Consider the following 16,360-nt stretch of genomic DNA (forward strand, 5'->3'; position numbering starts at 1 on the left):
ATTTTGGTCATTTAAATGACCAAATATATATTTTGTATAAATCACAATACTGTATTAACCTTCTAACACTTCCAGAACTAAACATTTTACCAAACAAAGGGAAGGTAGAAACTAAATGTTCAGATAATGAAAAATAGTATTAAAGCTTTTCATAACCTATATAAGGTATAATCAAATTTATAAAGTCAAATTCTTAATGAAATCAAGTATATAATAAGTATGTAAAACAAATTACTTCAGTGACAAAGCAATTATAATTCCCAACCACCTAATCAAAATGGTATCTAACTATATTACTTACGTAATAGATGGATCCACTTGTTTGTAAGCATGAGCAGCACAAGACCCACAGTACGTATACCCTGCATGGCTACAAAACAAAAAAATGTTTAACTTAATCATCAGATTCAAAATCAAGTTATTCTGGGAAAAAAAAAAACTTTTGAAAGAAATCTAATAATCATGGTAAACATTATGTGTACAGATTAAAAAGCAATGTATTGATAGATAATGATGCAACTTCTAGAAGATAACAGGGAACACATCATTGTTCTGTGTTCCACTGTTATGTTATTTATTTATTTATTTATTTATTTATTTATTTATTTGGGGGGGCCCATGCTGCACAGCATGCGGGATCTCAGTTCCCCAACCAGAGATCAAACCTGTGCCCCCTGCAGTGGAAGTACAGAGTCTTAATCACTGTACCGCCAGGGAAGTCCCCCTGTGTTCCAATTTTAAATGTTAAAAAGTATTTGGTCTGAAGGAAAATTATATTTGGAAATATTCAAGGCTTATTTGAAGTTGCTAATGTAACATTAATAATATATGAGCTCTTAACATTCCTCTTCAATACCATTAACAGGCTATTACATACATAAAAATAATAAGACCAAGTCACATCAGAGCAAAACAAATAATCTACAAGAAACAACTCACGTCCCTCTGTGTCTTTAGTGGTAAGAGAATTGACCTGACCTTCTGTGTATTATGTCTTTCATTTTCTCTCCCTACTACTCATCCCATCCTTTTCCTTCTCTGGTCTCAGCTTTACATTGGTTCTCTGATCACCCGTACAATGACTTTGTTTCAGAACTTCATTTTTCTTTCTTGACTCAAGCTATGTGAGTCTAGAAATATTTCCCTTAATGCTTACTATTTAGTGTACGGCCAGTAAATGTTTAACAAATGGCTCTGCAGGAAAAAACTGTATATATATGTACATAAGCTTATTATAAATTTTACTAAAATAAAGAGAGACGTATCACACAAATGACAAACAATGAAAAAGTATAAAATACTCTTTACTGCAAATTCAGCTTAGGCAATTGATTGTCCCAGAATGCTTTCACTGATGGTAGATGAACTCTTTAACCCACAGCCAAGCAATGGCTGCAAATGACAAGAGTGAAATAATGAAGACATATGTCTGAATTTCACTCATTGAACAATGACTTGAATGACTTCTTTGCTTATTAGACAATAGTTTTTCAAATACTGGAAAGCATATTTCTTTCCTCATTTTTTTGTGCTTGTCACAGTGTAAAGGTTACAGACGTAACATAATTTTAAGTTTCATCTGCCTTATTAACCTTTCCCCATTACTTTTCTTGAGTACAGACAATCAACAAAAAATAAAGTCCTGATTTATAGCAATCTGTCTATTAATGTGGAGTAAATCATTCCCATCATGGACAATTTCAAGATGCACAGTAAACTGAAAAGACAAAACACAGACTGGGAGAAAATATTTGTAAAGCATATATCTGACAAAGGATTTATATCTAAATATATAAAGAAAAAGCATATATCTGATAAAGAATTTATATCTGAATATATAAAGAAATTTCAAAACAACCTAATACTTTAAAAAATATAGGTAACTGTTTTACAAGACAAAAAGAATTCTGAAGATTGGTTGCACAACAAAGTGAATGCACTTAACACTACTATATAAATGGTTAAAAGTAGTTAAGATGGTAGATTTTATGTTACTACAATTTTTTAAAAATTTTTAAATAGGAAAAGATGTGAACAGATACTTTCATCAAAAAATACACCGGGGGCTTCCCTGGTGGCGCAGTGGTTGAGAGTCCGCCTGCCGATGCAAGGGACACGGGTTCGTGCCCTGGTCCGGGAAGATCCCACATGCCACGGAGCGGCTGGGCTCGTGAGCCATGGCCGCTGAGCCTGCGTGGCTGGAGCCTGTGCTCCGCAACGGGAGAGGCCACAACAGTGAGAGGCCTGTGTTCAGCAAAAAAAAAAAAATACACTGGGATGGCAAAAAGCACACAAAAGAAGGCTGTACATCAGTTACTCATTAAGGAAAGGCAAATTAAAACTACAGTGAGCTGCCACTAAACACCCACTAGAATAAGCTAAAATTAAAATGAGTGACCATACCAAATGTGGCAAGGATGTAGAACTGAAACTCAGTCTGTAGGAAATGTAAAACGGTACAACTACTTTGGAAAATGGTTTGGCAATTTCTTTAAAAAAAAAAAAAAAAAAAGCTAAACATACTTCTGCCATAAAACTCCTGCCAACGATTCCACTCCTAAATATATATATATATATATATATATATATAAACATTATGTGCACACAAAGATTTGTACACAAATATTCATCCCATTTTTACTTGCAAGAGCCAAAAACGGAAACAGCCAAATGTCCCTCAAAAGGTGAATGGATGAACAAATTGAAGTATATCCATACAATGAAATAACTCTTCAGCAATAGAAAGGAATGAACTATTGACACACTCAAAATAATTATGGTAAAAAAATAAATACGCTGAGTGAGAGAAGCCAGACAAAAAGAGTTCATACTATATGATTCCATTTAAATACTTCTACAATAAAAAAAAATTTTTTAAGAATATGTATGTATAAAACTGAGTCACTTGCTGTACAGGAGAGACTGGCACAACACTGTAAATCAACTCTACTTCAATTAAAAATAAAAATAAATAATTCTAGAAAATAAGAACTAATCTATAGTGACAGAAAGTAAATCAGTGGATGTGGGAGGGTGAGAGAAGGGCAGAGAGGGAAAGAAGAGCACAAGGAAACTGCTGAAGATGATGAATATGTTCATTATCTTAATCGTGGTAATGATTTCACAGGTGTATACATATTTCAAACTTATCAAACTGCATACTTTATATGCAGCTGAATGTTAATCATACCCCAGCAAAGCTCTATTTTAAAAATGAGGGTTGGGGCTTCCCTGGTGGCGCAGTGGTTGAGAATCTGCCTGCCAATGCAGAGGACACAGGTTCGGGCCCTGGTCTGGGAAGATCCCACATGCCGCGGAGCAGCTGGGCCCGTGAGCCACAGCTACTGAGCCTGCGCGTCTGGAGCCTGTGTTCCGCAACAGGAGAGGCCGCGACAGTGAGAGGCCCGCGCAGCGCGATGAAGAGTGGCCCCTGCTCACCGCTACTAGAGAAAGCCCTCGCACAGAAACGAAGACCCAACGCAGCCAAATAAATACATAAAATAAATTTAAAAAAAAAAAAAAAAAGAGGGCTTCCCTGGTGGCGCAGTGGTTGAGAGTCCACCTGCTGATGCAGGGGACATGGGTTCGTGCCCCGGTCCAGGAGGATCCCACATGACACGGAGTGGCTGGGCCCGTGAGCCATGGCCGCTGAGCCTGCGCATCCGGAGCCTGTGCTCCGCAAAGGGAGAGGCCACAACAGTGAGAGGCCCGCGTACCACAAAAAAAAAAAAAAAAAGATACTCATCTGATATAGACACAGAAAAAGAGATTCACATAAGTCAATCACAACCATACAAGATAGTAGGGTCCTTAATTAGGAGTAAAGTAATATGGGACATATGCTAAGCACACTGAAATCACTGAGGCTTAATAGGTCAGATTAATGGTAGTCACTCCATCCTTACACCTCTGTCAAGGGAGCCTATCAAGTTGCCTGAATATAGCAATATTCTCACAATCCAGTTCTAATCATAGCCAGAAGGTAATATAAGTTGTTCTGTGGCTCAGCAAATTCAGTTTTGCTGTCATCCTGTACTGATCTTGATATTCTAGGCTAACCAGGGGCTCTATTTTAACTGGTTATGTCCCCAGTCTTCCAGTCCCCAAGACACCAATACCAACTACTTCAGATACTTAATACCTGTTCCTCATCTGAACATCACTGGCTCCTGTCAGTTCAGATATGCACTATCTTGCCTGGCCATGCAGACCTTGAAAACCATCTGATCCATCTGGATCCGCCCTGGTCTGTCACAAACCTGAATGACATTCAGATTTTCAACACTGCTTTGCTCTCAGTTGTCACTCACTTCACATCCCTCCACTTCTCAGTCCATACTCTTCTTGAATTTAAAGGCCCTGAACCCCAATCTATACTCCGATCTCTAAATCAACCTGTCTTTGTACTCTCCCAGTTTTACCAACGCTGTTCCTATCCAAGCTCAGTTCTTAAATGCCAGAAAGCCTTCTTAGAAACGTTAGATTCTTGAAGTACAGGTAGGAAAGAAATAGTAAGTAGAAGGGTAAGGGCATGAAGGGAATAAAGCCTGAAGGAAAAACATGAGCAAATGTCCAAGTGTATGATGTAAATGAGAAAATATGAAATTGGCCTGAATGGAACAAGAGAGTAATGTTAAGCCAGAGTCAGACAGAGGAGTCTGGGCTTGATAAAACAAGTTACTGAAAAACTGCTGTATGCTCTTGGAACAGGGGAGTGACAATATGAAACTGTTATCATGTACTGAAAAACACAAGCACAAAGGTCGTGTTAGAGGCAAGACGAGTTACGTGAAGCTCTCTTGGAAACTGTGGCGTGAGGCAGTAATATCACGGTCTAGGTCTAGAATGGTGTCAGTGCCAGTGGTAAATGAGAAATCAATGATCTAGGGTCTAGAAAGAAACAGTGACATATCTTAGTGACCAAGTAGGAGGAGGAAGAAGAGGACAGTTGTGATGATAGTGATAACTGAGTGCTTACTGCATCTCAGGCACTCTTCTATGCAACTCAAAGCATTACTTTTAATCCTAACAACTCTATGAGATAGGAATTATTATTCTTCTCATTTTATAGATGAAGAAACTAAAGCAGCAAGGTTAAGAAACTTGCTCAAGGTCATACAGATAGTAAGTGGCACTCCAGGATATAAAGTCAGGCAGTAGAGCTCCAGAACCCATTCTTAAGCACCGTAAGAGACCTTTACATAGTTCAAGGAAGAAGGGAAGGAGGGCTTCCCTGGTGGCGCAGTGGTTGAGAGTCCGCCTGCTGATGCAGGGGAGGCGGGTTCGTGCCCCGGTCCGGGAGGATCCCACATGCCGCGGAGCGGCTGGGCCCGTGGACCATGGCCACTGGGCCTGCGCATCCGGAGCCTGTGCTCCGCAACGGGAGAGACCACAACAGTGAGAGGCCCACGTACCACACAAAAAAAAAAAAAAAAAAAAAAAAAGAAGGGAAGGAGTCCATGGAGTAGGAAAAGCAATAAGCCTAACAACTGGAAGAATACTTACAGAATCATATAGCCTGTAAGACTACAAGGAAGGATGATAGTTTTGAAAACACGATTAACTAAGATAAACTTGTTTCATAATAAGAACTTAGATTTCATGGTTTCAGTCCTTTTTGAAGCTGAAGGTATAAAAGTCTGCTTGACCTAAAGACAACATAGTGGCAAAACGAAAGGAAGATTCTTTTATCTTTTTTAAAATTTTATTTATTTATTTTATACAGCAGGTTCTTATTAGCTATCTATTTTATATATCTCAGTGTATATATGTCAATCCCAATCTCCCAATTCATCCCACCACCACCACCACCCCACCCCCGCTTTCCCCCCATGGTTTCCATACATCTGTTCTCTACATCTGTCTCTATTTCTGCCTTGCAAACCAGTTCATCTATACCATTTTTCTATATTCCACAAATATGCGTTAATATACGATATTTTTTTCCTTTCTGACTTCACTCTGTATGACAGTATCTAGGTCCATCCACGTTTCTACAAAGGACCCAATTTCGTTCCTTCTTATGGCTTAGTAGTATTCCATTCTATATATGTACCACATCTTCTTTATCCATTCGGCTGTTGATACGCATTTAGGTTGCTCCCAATGACTTGGCTATTGTAAATAGTGCTGCAATGAACATTGGGGTGCATGTGTTTTTTAGAATTATGGTTTTCTCTGAGTATATGCCCAATAGTGGGATTGCTGGGTCATATGGTAATTCTATTTTTACTTTTCTAAGGAACCTCCATATTGTTCTCCATAGTGGCTGTATCAACTTACATACCCACCAGCAGTGCAAGAGGGTTCCCTTTTCTCCACACCCTCTCCAGCATTTGTTGTTTGTAGATTTTCTGATGATGTCCATTCTAACCGTTGTGAGGTGATACCTCACTGTAGCTTTGATTTGCATTTCTCTAATAATTAGTGATGTTGAGCAGCTTTTCATGTGCCTCTTGGTCATCTGTATGTCTTCTCTGGAGAAATGTCTATTTAGGTCTTCTGCCCATTTTTGGATTGGGTTGTTTTTTTAATATTGAGCTGCATGAGCTGTTAATATATTTTGGAGAATAATCCTTTGTCCGTTGATTCGTTTGCAAATATTTTCTCCCATTCTGAGGGTTGTCTTTTCGTCTTGTATATAGTTTCCTTTGCTTTGCAAAAGCTTTTAAGTTTCATTAGGTCCCATTTGTTTATTTTTCATTTCCATTACTCTAGGAGGTGGATCAAAAAAGATCTTGCTGTGATTTATGTCAAAGAGTGTCCTTCCTATGTTTTCCTCTAAGAGTTTTACAGTGTCCGGTCTTAGGTCTGTAATGCATTTTGGGTTTATTTTTGTGTATGGTGTTAGGGAGTGTTCTAATTTCACTCTTTTATAGGTAGCTGTCCAGTTTTCCTAGCACCACTTATGAAAGAAGCTGTCTTTTCTCCATTGTATATTCTTGCCTCCTTTATCATACATTAGTTGACCATAGGAGCGTGGGTTTATCTCTGGGCTTTCTATCCTGTTCCATTGACCTATATTTCTGTTGTTGTGCCAGTACCATACTGTCTTGATTACTGTAGCTTTGTAGTATGTCTGAAGTCAGGGAGTCTCATTCTTCCAGCTCCGTTTTTTTCCCTCAAGACTGCTTTGGCTATTTGGGGTCTTTGGTGTCTCCATACAAACTTTAAGATTTTTTGTTCTAGTTCTGTAAAAAATGCCATTGGTAATTTGATAGGGATTGCACTGAATCTGTAGATTGTTTTGGGTAGTATAGTCATTTTCATAATATTCATCCTTCCAATCAAAGAACATGGTATATCTCTCCTTCTGTTTGTGTCATCTTTGATTTCTCTCACCAGTGTCTTATAGTTTTCTGAGTACAGTTCTTTTACCTCCTTAGGTAGGTTTATTCCCTTGTATTTGATTATTTTTGTTGCAATGGTGAACAATATTGTTTCTCCTTAATTTCTTTCTGATATTTCATTGTTAGTGCATAGGAATGCAAGAGATTTCTGTGCATTGATTTTGTATCCTGCAACTTTACCAAATTCATTGATTAGTTCTAGTAGTTTTCTGGTGGCATCTTTTGGATTATCTATGTATAGTATCATGTCATCTGCAAACAGTGACAGTTTTACTTCTTCTTTTCTGATTTGGATTCCTTTTCTTTCTTTTTCTTCTCTGACTGCCATGGCTAGGACTTCCAAAACTATGTTGAATAATAGTGGCGAGAGAGGACATCCTTGTCTTCTTCCTGATCTTAGAGGAAATGCTTTCCGTTTTTCACCACTGAGAATGATGTTTGCTGTGGGTTTGTCGTATATGGCCTTTATTATGTTGAGGTAGGTTCCCTCTATGCCCACTTTCTGGAGAGTTTTTATCATAAATGGGTGTGGAATTTTGTCAAAACCTTTTTCTGCATCTATTCAGATGATCATTTGGTTTTTATTCTTCAATTTGTTAATATGGTGTATCACATTGATTGATTTGCATATATTGAAGAATCTTTGCATCCCTAGAATAAATCCCACTTGATCATGGTGTATGATCCTTTTAATCATACACCATGGTGTTGTTGGATTCTGTTTGCTAGTACTTTGTTCAGGATTTTTGCATCTATCTTCATCAGTGATATTGCTCCGTAATTTTCTTTTTTTGTGTCATCTTTGTCCGGTTTTGGTATCAGGGTAATGGTGGTCTGGTAGAATGAGATTGGGAGTGTTCCATCCTCTTTGATATTTTGGAAGAGTTTGAGAAGGGTGGGTGTTAGCTCTTCTCTAAACGTTTGATAGAATTCACCTGTGAAGCCATCTGGTCCTGGACTTTTGTTTCTTGCAAGATTTTTAATCACAGTTTCAATTTCATTACTTGCTATCGGTCTGTTCATATTTTCTGTTTCTTCCTGGTTCAGTCTTGGAAGGTTATACCTTTCTAAGAATTTGTCCATTTCTTCCAAGTTGTCCATTTTATTGGCATACATTTGCTTGTAGTAGTCTCTTAGGATGCTCTGTATTTCTACAGTGTCTATTGTAACTTCTTGTTTTTCATTTCTAATTTTATTGATTTGAGTCCTCTCCCTCTTTTTCTTGATGAGTCTGGCTAAAGGTTTATCAATTTTATTTATCTTCTCAAAGAACCAGGCTTTAGTTTCATTATCTTTGTTACTGTTTTGTTTCCATTTCATTTATTTTTGCTCTGATCTTTATGTTTTCTTTCCTTCTCCTCACTTTGGGTTTTGTTTGTTCTTCTTTCTCTAGTTCCTTTAGGTGTAAGGTTAGATTGTTTATTTGAGATTTTGTTGTGTCTTGAGGGAGGATTGTATTATAAACTTCCCGCTTCGAACTGCTTTTGCTGCATCCCATAGGTTTTGGATTGTCATGTTTTCGTTGTCATTTGTCTCTAGGTATTTTTTGATTTTCTCCTTGATTTCTTCAGTGATCTCTTGGTTATTTAGTAATGTATTGTTTAGGCTCCATGTGTTTGTCTTTTTAACGTTTTTTTCCCTGTAATTTATTTCTAATCTCATAGCATTGTGGATGGAAAAGATCTTGATATGATTTCAGTTTTCTTAGATTTTCCAAGGCTTGATTTGTGACCCAAGATGTGAGCTATCCTGGAGAATGTTCTGTGTGCACTTGAGAAGAAAGTATCATCTGCTGTTTTTGGATGGAATGTCCTATAAATATCAATTAAATCTATCTGGTCTGTTGTGTCATTTAAAGCTTGTGTTTCCTTATTAATTCTCTGTCTGGATGATCTGTCCACTGGTGTAAGTGAGGTGTTAAAGTCCCCCACTATTATTGTGTTACTGTTTATTTCCTCTTTTATAGCTGTTAGCAGTTGTCTTATGTATTGAGGTGCTCCTGTGTTGGGTGAATATATATTTATAACTGTTATATCTTCTTCTTGGATTGACCCCTTGATCATTATGTTGTGTCCTTCCTTGTCTCTTGTAACATTCTTTATTTTAAAGTTTATTTTATCTGGTGTGAGTATTGCTACTCCAGCTTTCTTTTGATTTCCATTTGCATGGAATATCTTTCACCATCCCCTCATTTTCAGTCTGTATGTGTCCCTAGGTCTGAAGTGGGTCTCTTGTAGACAGCATATATATGGGTCTTGTTTTTGTATCCATTCAGCCAGCCTGTGTCTTTTGGTTGGAGCATTTAATCCATTCACATTTAAGGTAATTAGCAATATGTATGTCCCTATGACCATTTTCTTAATTGTTTTGGGTTTGTTTTTGTAGGTCCTTTTCTTCTCTTGTGTTTCCCACTTAGAGAAGTTCCTTTAGCATTTGTTGTAGAGCTGGTTTAGTGCTGCTGAATCCTCTTAGCTTTTGCTTGTCTGTAAAGCTTTTGATTTCTCTGTCAAAACTGAATGAGATCCTTGCTGGGTAGAGTAATCTTGGTTGTAGGTTCTTCCCTTTCATCACTTTAAATATATCATGCTACTCCCTTTTGGCTTGTAGAGTTTCTGCTGAGAAATCAGCTGTTAACCTTATGGGAATTCCCTTGTATGTTATTTGTTTTTCTTCCCTTGTTGCTTTCAATAATTTTTTTTTTTTGTCTTTAATTTTTGTCAGTTTGATTACTGTGTATCTCAGCGTGTTTCTCCTTGGGTTTATCCCGCCTGGAACTCTCTGCGCTTCCTGGAGTTGCGTGGCTATTTCCTTTCCCATGTTAGGAAAGTTTTCGACTATAATCTCTTCAAATATTTTCTCGGGTCCTTTCTCTCTCTCTTCTCCTTCTGGGACACGTATAATGCAAATGTTGGTGTGTTTAATGTTGTCCCAGAGGTCCCTTAGGCTGTCTTCATTGCTTTTCAGTCTTTTTTCTTTATTCTGTCCCGTGGCATTGATTTCCACCATTCTGTGTTCCAGGTCACTTATCCGTTCTTCTGCCTCAGTTATTCTTCTATTGATTCCTTCTAGTGTATTTTTCATTTCAGTTATTATATTGTTCACCTCTGTTTAAATCTTCTAGGTGTTTGTTAAACATTTCTTGCATCTTCTCAATCTTTGCCTCCATTCTTTTTCCAAAGTCCTGAATCATCTTCACTATCGTTATTCTGAATTCTTTTTCTGTAAGATTGCCTATCTCCACTTCAGTTAGTTGTTCTTCTGCGGTTTTATCTTGTTTCTTCATCTGGTACATAGTCCTCTGCCTTTTAATTTTGTCTGTCTGTCTGTGAATGTGGTTTTCATTCCACAGGCTGCAGGATTACAGTTCTTCTTGCTTCTGCTGTCTGCCCTTGGATAAGGCTATCTAAGAGGCTTGTGCAAGCTTCCTGATGGGAGGGACTGGTGGTGGGTAGAGCTGGGTGTTGCTCTGGTGGGCAGAGCTCAGTAAAACTTTAATGCTTGTCTGTTTGTCTGCTGATGGGTGGGGCTGAGTTCCCTCCCTGTTGGTTGTTTGGCCTGAGGCGACCCAGCACTGGAGCCAACAGGCTCTTGGTGGGGCTAATGGTGGACTCTGGGAGGCCTCACGCCAAGGAGTACTTCCCAGAACTTCTGCTGCCAGTGTCCTTTTCTCCGCGGTGAGCCACAGCTGCCCCCTGCCTCTGCAGGAAACCCTCCAACACTAGCAGGTATGTCTGGTTCAGTCTCCTATGGGGTCACTGCTCCTTCCCCCTGGGTCCTGATACGCACACTATTTTGTGTGTGCCCTCCAAGAGTGGAGTCTCTGCTTCCCCCAGTCCTGTCAAAGTTCTGCAATCAAATCCCACCAGCCTTCAAAGTTTGAGTCTCTGGGAATTCCTCCTCCTGTTGCCAGACCCCCAGGTTAGGAATCCTGACCTGGGGGTTAGAACCTTCACTCCAGTGGGTGGACTTCTGTGGTATAAGTGTTCTCCAGTTTGTGAGTCACCCACCCAGCAGTTATGGGATTTGATTTTATTGTGATTTCGCCCCTCCTACCCTCTCATTGCGGCTTCTCCTTTGTCTCTGGATGTGGGAAATCTTTTTTGGTGAGTTCCAGTGTCTTCCTGTCGATGATTGTTCAGCAGTTAGTTGTGATTCCTGTGCTCTCGCAAGAGGGAGTGAGCGCACATCCTTCTACCCCGCCATCTTGAACCAATCTCCCAGGGAGATTGGTTCAAGATTGGATAGCGAGATTCTTAACTTAGATAGAGAATACACTGCAGTGTATCTATTTTTTGATCATTAAGTATTCCCCATACTCACTTATCCCCCATAGTGAGGAACTCTACTTCATGAAAGGACCAAGGTCACAGTCAAAGAAGAGAATTTGTAATACTTTCCTTTACCCTGGCCCAGATATATGGTAATGAATAAAGCCATAGTAATAATCATCAACTCTCACCACTAATCCTCTGTTCCTACACCCTTCTCTTGCTAACAGAATCTATAACTCTACATGTATGTGGAAACAGGTTCCAGTAAGGAATCACTCACAATAAAGGAGGCTTCGCTAAGGGAATACGTTTTTTTTCTTTAGTCGTTCTGCATAACAGCCAGAAGAGCAATGAAAATTTGAGCTCTACAGATATTTGAATATGCATCATAAAAGTGTGTCCAAGTCAGTCTTTTTAGAGTTCTTAAAACCTTTAACACAAAGTCATACCTGCTAGCTGTTACAGGTAACTCCGATTCTCAATGTAACTTCTCATGAAAACAAATACAAAATTATACTATTATTATATATTATATATATATATATCTATAATTTGTCATTAGGCTAAAACCATACCTCTAAAAACTGATCTTTCTTTTAACGTAGGGTACTTTTGCTTCTCCCTTTACACCTACACAGCAGATCCTTTGCATCAGCAACTTCAGCTCCTAACCTACCAGAATTTCTGTGCCCCTCAGAGAACTGCAATTAAATGAGGATGCAAGGTCACACTGTCCACAACCACTCACTAGTTAACTGACAGTTTCCCATACAACAACCTTGCAGTGTGGTATAATTTAAATTCCTACCTCAGGAAAATTACTAATCACTACATCACATGGACTTTCACTAACAACTATGAATGCCAAGAGTCTACTAAACATTCTATGAGAGGCTTTTCATCAAAGTGGATATAGGGAATAATAAAAGAACACTTACTTGAATTCAACAAAGTCAGATTTCCGTAGTCCTAATTCTATTGAATAGCAGGAAAAATGCAAAATAAAAGACTGCCCTAGATGAAATGAGAAGATTGGACCAGATGAAATGTGATCTCCTCCAGCAATAAGCAAAGTTTGCAACCTTAAGTTAAGATATGATCTACAAACCTAGAAACTAAATTTAAAAACACCTGTAAACGTACAGGATCAACCTGAATGACAACTGGCCCCAAACAGTTTACAGAAGCAGCAACCTCCATCTCAATTTTATTTTGCTGCACCTAGCCTTTTATTCTTTTCTTTCACAGGCACTGCTCAATGGCCCTAAAGATTCCTGCTTCAATAAAAAAATCAGGAAATGATTATATCCAAAAAATATCCAGGTAAAACAGTCATTATTTAGAAAATTTTATTTTTACAAATGGAATCTCACAAACATTAAGCAAACAATATTATGAGCTAAAAAGTCAAGTAAGAATAAACTAACCACAATGTTGCATATTGAGGGTTTTTTTTTTTACTGCTAGAGCATATATGATTTGAGATATTGCCATGAATAACCTACTGGTCCTTTTAATATTAACAAGACTGGGAAAGTCTTGACGGTTTCTACCAGATTTAGTTCAACTCTATGCTAATGCAAGGAACCTGTCTTCTGGCCTATCATTCACACAGGGCACATCTGCTTTCACTATGTGAAAGGAAACGAGACAAAACCAAAACAAAGCCAAACAAGCACACAACACAACACAGAATGCAGTATGAGACTGTTTAGAAGATTGTTTGTTAACATTAACAAGGACTGCAAATCTCCATTAACTTAAATTAACTAGATAATTTATGAAGATTCATTGTCTCATGACATGCACTGGTAGAGCTCTACAGGTATGCTTCACTATATACAACCTGGTCTTCTATATAAATGTTTCTTAGTTTTTAAATTTTTCAAACAGGTTTTTATACTAAAGGTATAATGTACACAGTAAAAAAAGTCAAACCGTAAAAAAAGGTACACAATGAAAAGTGAAAGTATCCTTTATTCCATAATATTCCTACTCAGTTAACTACTAAGAAATCAAATTGTGCTTTAAATGTATGGCCTTCAATATTCATTGTCTGTGCTTGACAGTAAAAAATAATTTCATCACGTAAATTAAGTCCCTTCCACAATTATCTGCTTATATTTTTATATTCAATAAGATGTTTCTTAAGTGATGCATACCTGTACAGCTCCATTCTAAGGGTTGCTGAGTTACTGCTGAATACTGCAAGATAAACAACAATTTTGGCATCAAGGTATCTGGCAGTCATGGTAAGAAGGCTTCTGGAACTCCTAGTTCATGAGATCATTTCAATATATATCCCAGGGCCACATACTGTCTCCTGTGCCTCAATATAAGTAAGACAGTTCCAAATGCAACCAAAAGATATTTTTTAGTCAAATTAAATTCTTTTGAATCCCTCTCCCAAATGTGCCTGGTTATGTTATATAGATTAGAATTCATTAAAATTGATCAACAGTTGGTTTATGGGTCAATATTTAATCTTTTAATAATGTCAACAATAAATGACATTATTCTATTTAATCTACATCCATATAAAAATAAGCAAACTGTTTAAGCATTTTCAAAAGTGTGCTATCTAGGTTCTGAGTTTGTTTTTTTAAGGTTCCCCTCATATGATTTATTCCCATGAAGGCAAAATCTAAGAAAAGGTGGTCCCAGAGAGCTGGAATTTATAAAATTTTTAAAGTGTGTTTTTGATTTGAAATAAAAGTAGAAATCTTAAAATTTTAAGTTGTCTAATTACTATATAAGCTCATTCTTACAAAGACACTTTTGTGCCGATACAACAAGAAAATATTTGTTGCTTTTCTACCTTAAAAAAAAAAAAAAGGAGAGCTTCCCTGGTGGCGCAGTGGTTGAGAGTCCGCCTGCCAATGCAGGGGACACGGGTTCATGCCCCGGTCCGCGGCTGGGCCTGTGAGCCATGGCCGCTGAGCCTGCGCGTCCGGAGCCTGTGCTTCGCAACAGGAGAGGCCACAACAGTGAGAGGCCCGCATACCGCAAAAAAAAAAAAAAAAAGTAACTCTGGAAAGGAAAATATAATAAGATGAAAACCATATAATAAGATGAACTTGACTATATTTAAAGTTTTTACATATTAACAAAGTAGAAATTGCCTATACATACATAAATGTAACTACAAAGTCACTATATAGCAGAAACATGCACACCAAAGCCAAAACTATTTTCAAATATTCATTTTAAAACCTAAGGTAACTTGGAAATCTTTTACAAATTAATATATTTGTAACATAGACTCAAACATTTCACTTCCCAGGGCATTTCCAAACATTTCAATTTAAAACTAACTACAAGAAGCAAACAAGTCTAGCTACTTTTTCATGAATAACTAACCTCATTTTAATTTTATGTTGATTCAGCTCAGCTCCCACATTTAGAGTGGTTTTTTGTTTTTTGTTTTTTTTTTTTGGCGGTACGCGGGCCTCTCACTGCTGTGGCCTCTCCCGTTGCAGAGCACAGGCTCCGGACGCGTAGGCTCAGCGGCCATGGCTCACGGGCCCAGCCGCTCCGTGGCATGTGGGATCCTCCCGGACTGGGGCACGAACCCGCATCCCCTGTACCGGCAGGTGGACTCTCAACCACTGCGCCACCAGGGAAGCCCTAGAGTAAGTTTTAACTAGGAAGGTAGTATACCATAATAGTTAAATACCAGCAAAGTAATGGGAATGACAATAGAACATATCTCATGAAATGTTATAAAGAGATGATTACTAATCCACTGTTTCTCACCCAACCAAGGATCTCACTCATAAAAACTTCCCAACTTATCCTTGCATCAATTTTTCTTTCTCTACTGGATCATGTCATCAACATTATAAACTTTAATATCTCCCACCTTAAATAAAAATTCTCCCTGACACCATATTCCCATTGCCCTGTTTCCTTGATTTATAGCAAAATTTCTCAAAAAAGCTATCTATACTCACTGTCTTCATTTCCCTCCTTAATTCTTTCTTGAACTCACTCCAACTGTGCTTTCATCCCCACCGCCCCACAGAAATTGTTCTTACTAAAATAACCAACAATCTCCATAGTATCCAATTATCAATCCTCATCTTATTTGACCTCTTGGCAGAATTTGACACACCTAATCATCTTTTCCTCCCTGACACATTTTCATCCTTTTTCCTCCCAGAGACTTCACTCGCTCTTGGTTTTCCCCCTTCCCCACTGGTCCTCCTTCAAAATCTCCTTTGCAAATACTCATCTTCATCGTGACCTCTAAATTAAGCTGGCTTGCCTAAGGGCTTAGTCTTTGAACCTCTTCTCTTCTCTATTTTACTCCTGAGGCAACCATGTCTGATTAAAGTCACACACTTAGCTGTGTTAAGTGTGATATGCCAACACAGCCTAGCCCTTCTTCCCTGTACTCCAGATTCATGTATCTAGCTGCCTCACTTGGATACCTAATAGGTATCTCAACATTAACACAGGCAGAATAAAATTTAGATTTTATATAAACACTTCAAATTCCACTCCCCACCTCCACTCTTGTTTTCTCCTATAATTAGTACAAACTCCAATTCTATCCTTCCAATTTCACAAGCCCAAACTTAAGAGTCATCCTTGACTTCTTCTATTTTATTGGTCCTGCCTTCCAAATACCCAGAATATACAGCTTCTCATCACCTCCACCCCTAGCTCCCAGCCAAAGGCATTATGTCATCTCTTTTCTTTACTATAGTAATAAGCCTCCTAAATTGGACTCCTTGC

General features: G+C 38.2%; 1 protein-coding gene across 3 annotated transcripts in view; it reads right to left on the bottom strand.

Annotated features, from left to right (window-relative positions):
• MEMO1 (mediator of cell motility 1) overlaps positions 1-16,360 on the bottom strand; it is a 134,622-nt gene that overhangs the window by 45,641 nt on the left and 72,621 nt on the right. For all 3 annotated transcript variants that reach the window (XM_082642812.1, XM_082642811.1, XM_082642810.1), the window contains one exon: positions 302-370. In XM_082642812.1, coding sequence (XP_082498938.1) covers positions 302-370 — 69 coding nt within the window. The remainder of the gene's footprint in view (positions 1-301; positions 371-16,360) is intronic.

Source organism: Mesoplodon mirus (assembly GCF_964341445.2).
Source record: "Mesoplodon mirus genome assembly, chromosome: 14".
Lineage (NCBI taxonomy): Eukaryota > Metazoa > Chordata > Mammalia > Artiodactyla > Ziphiidae > Mesoplodon > Mesoplodon mirus.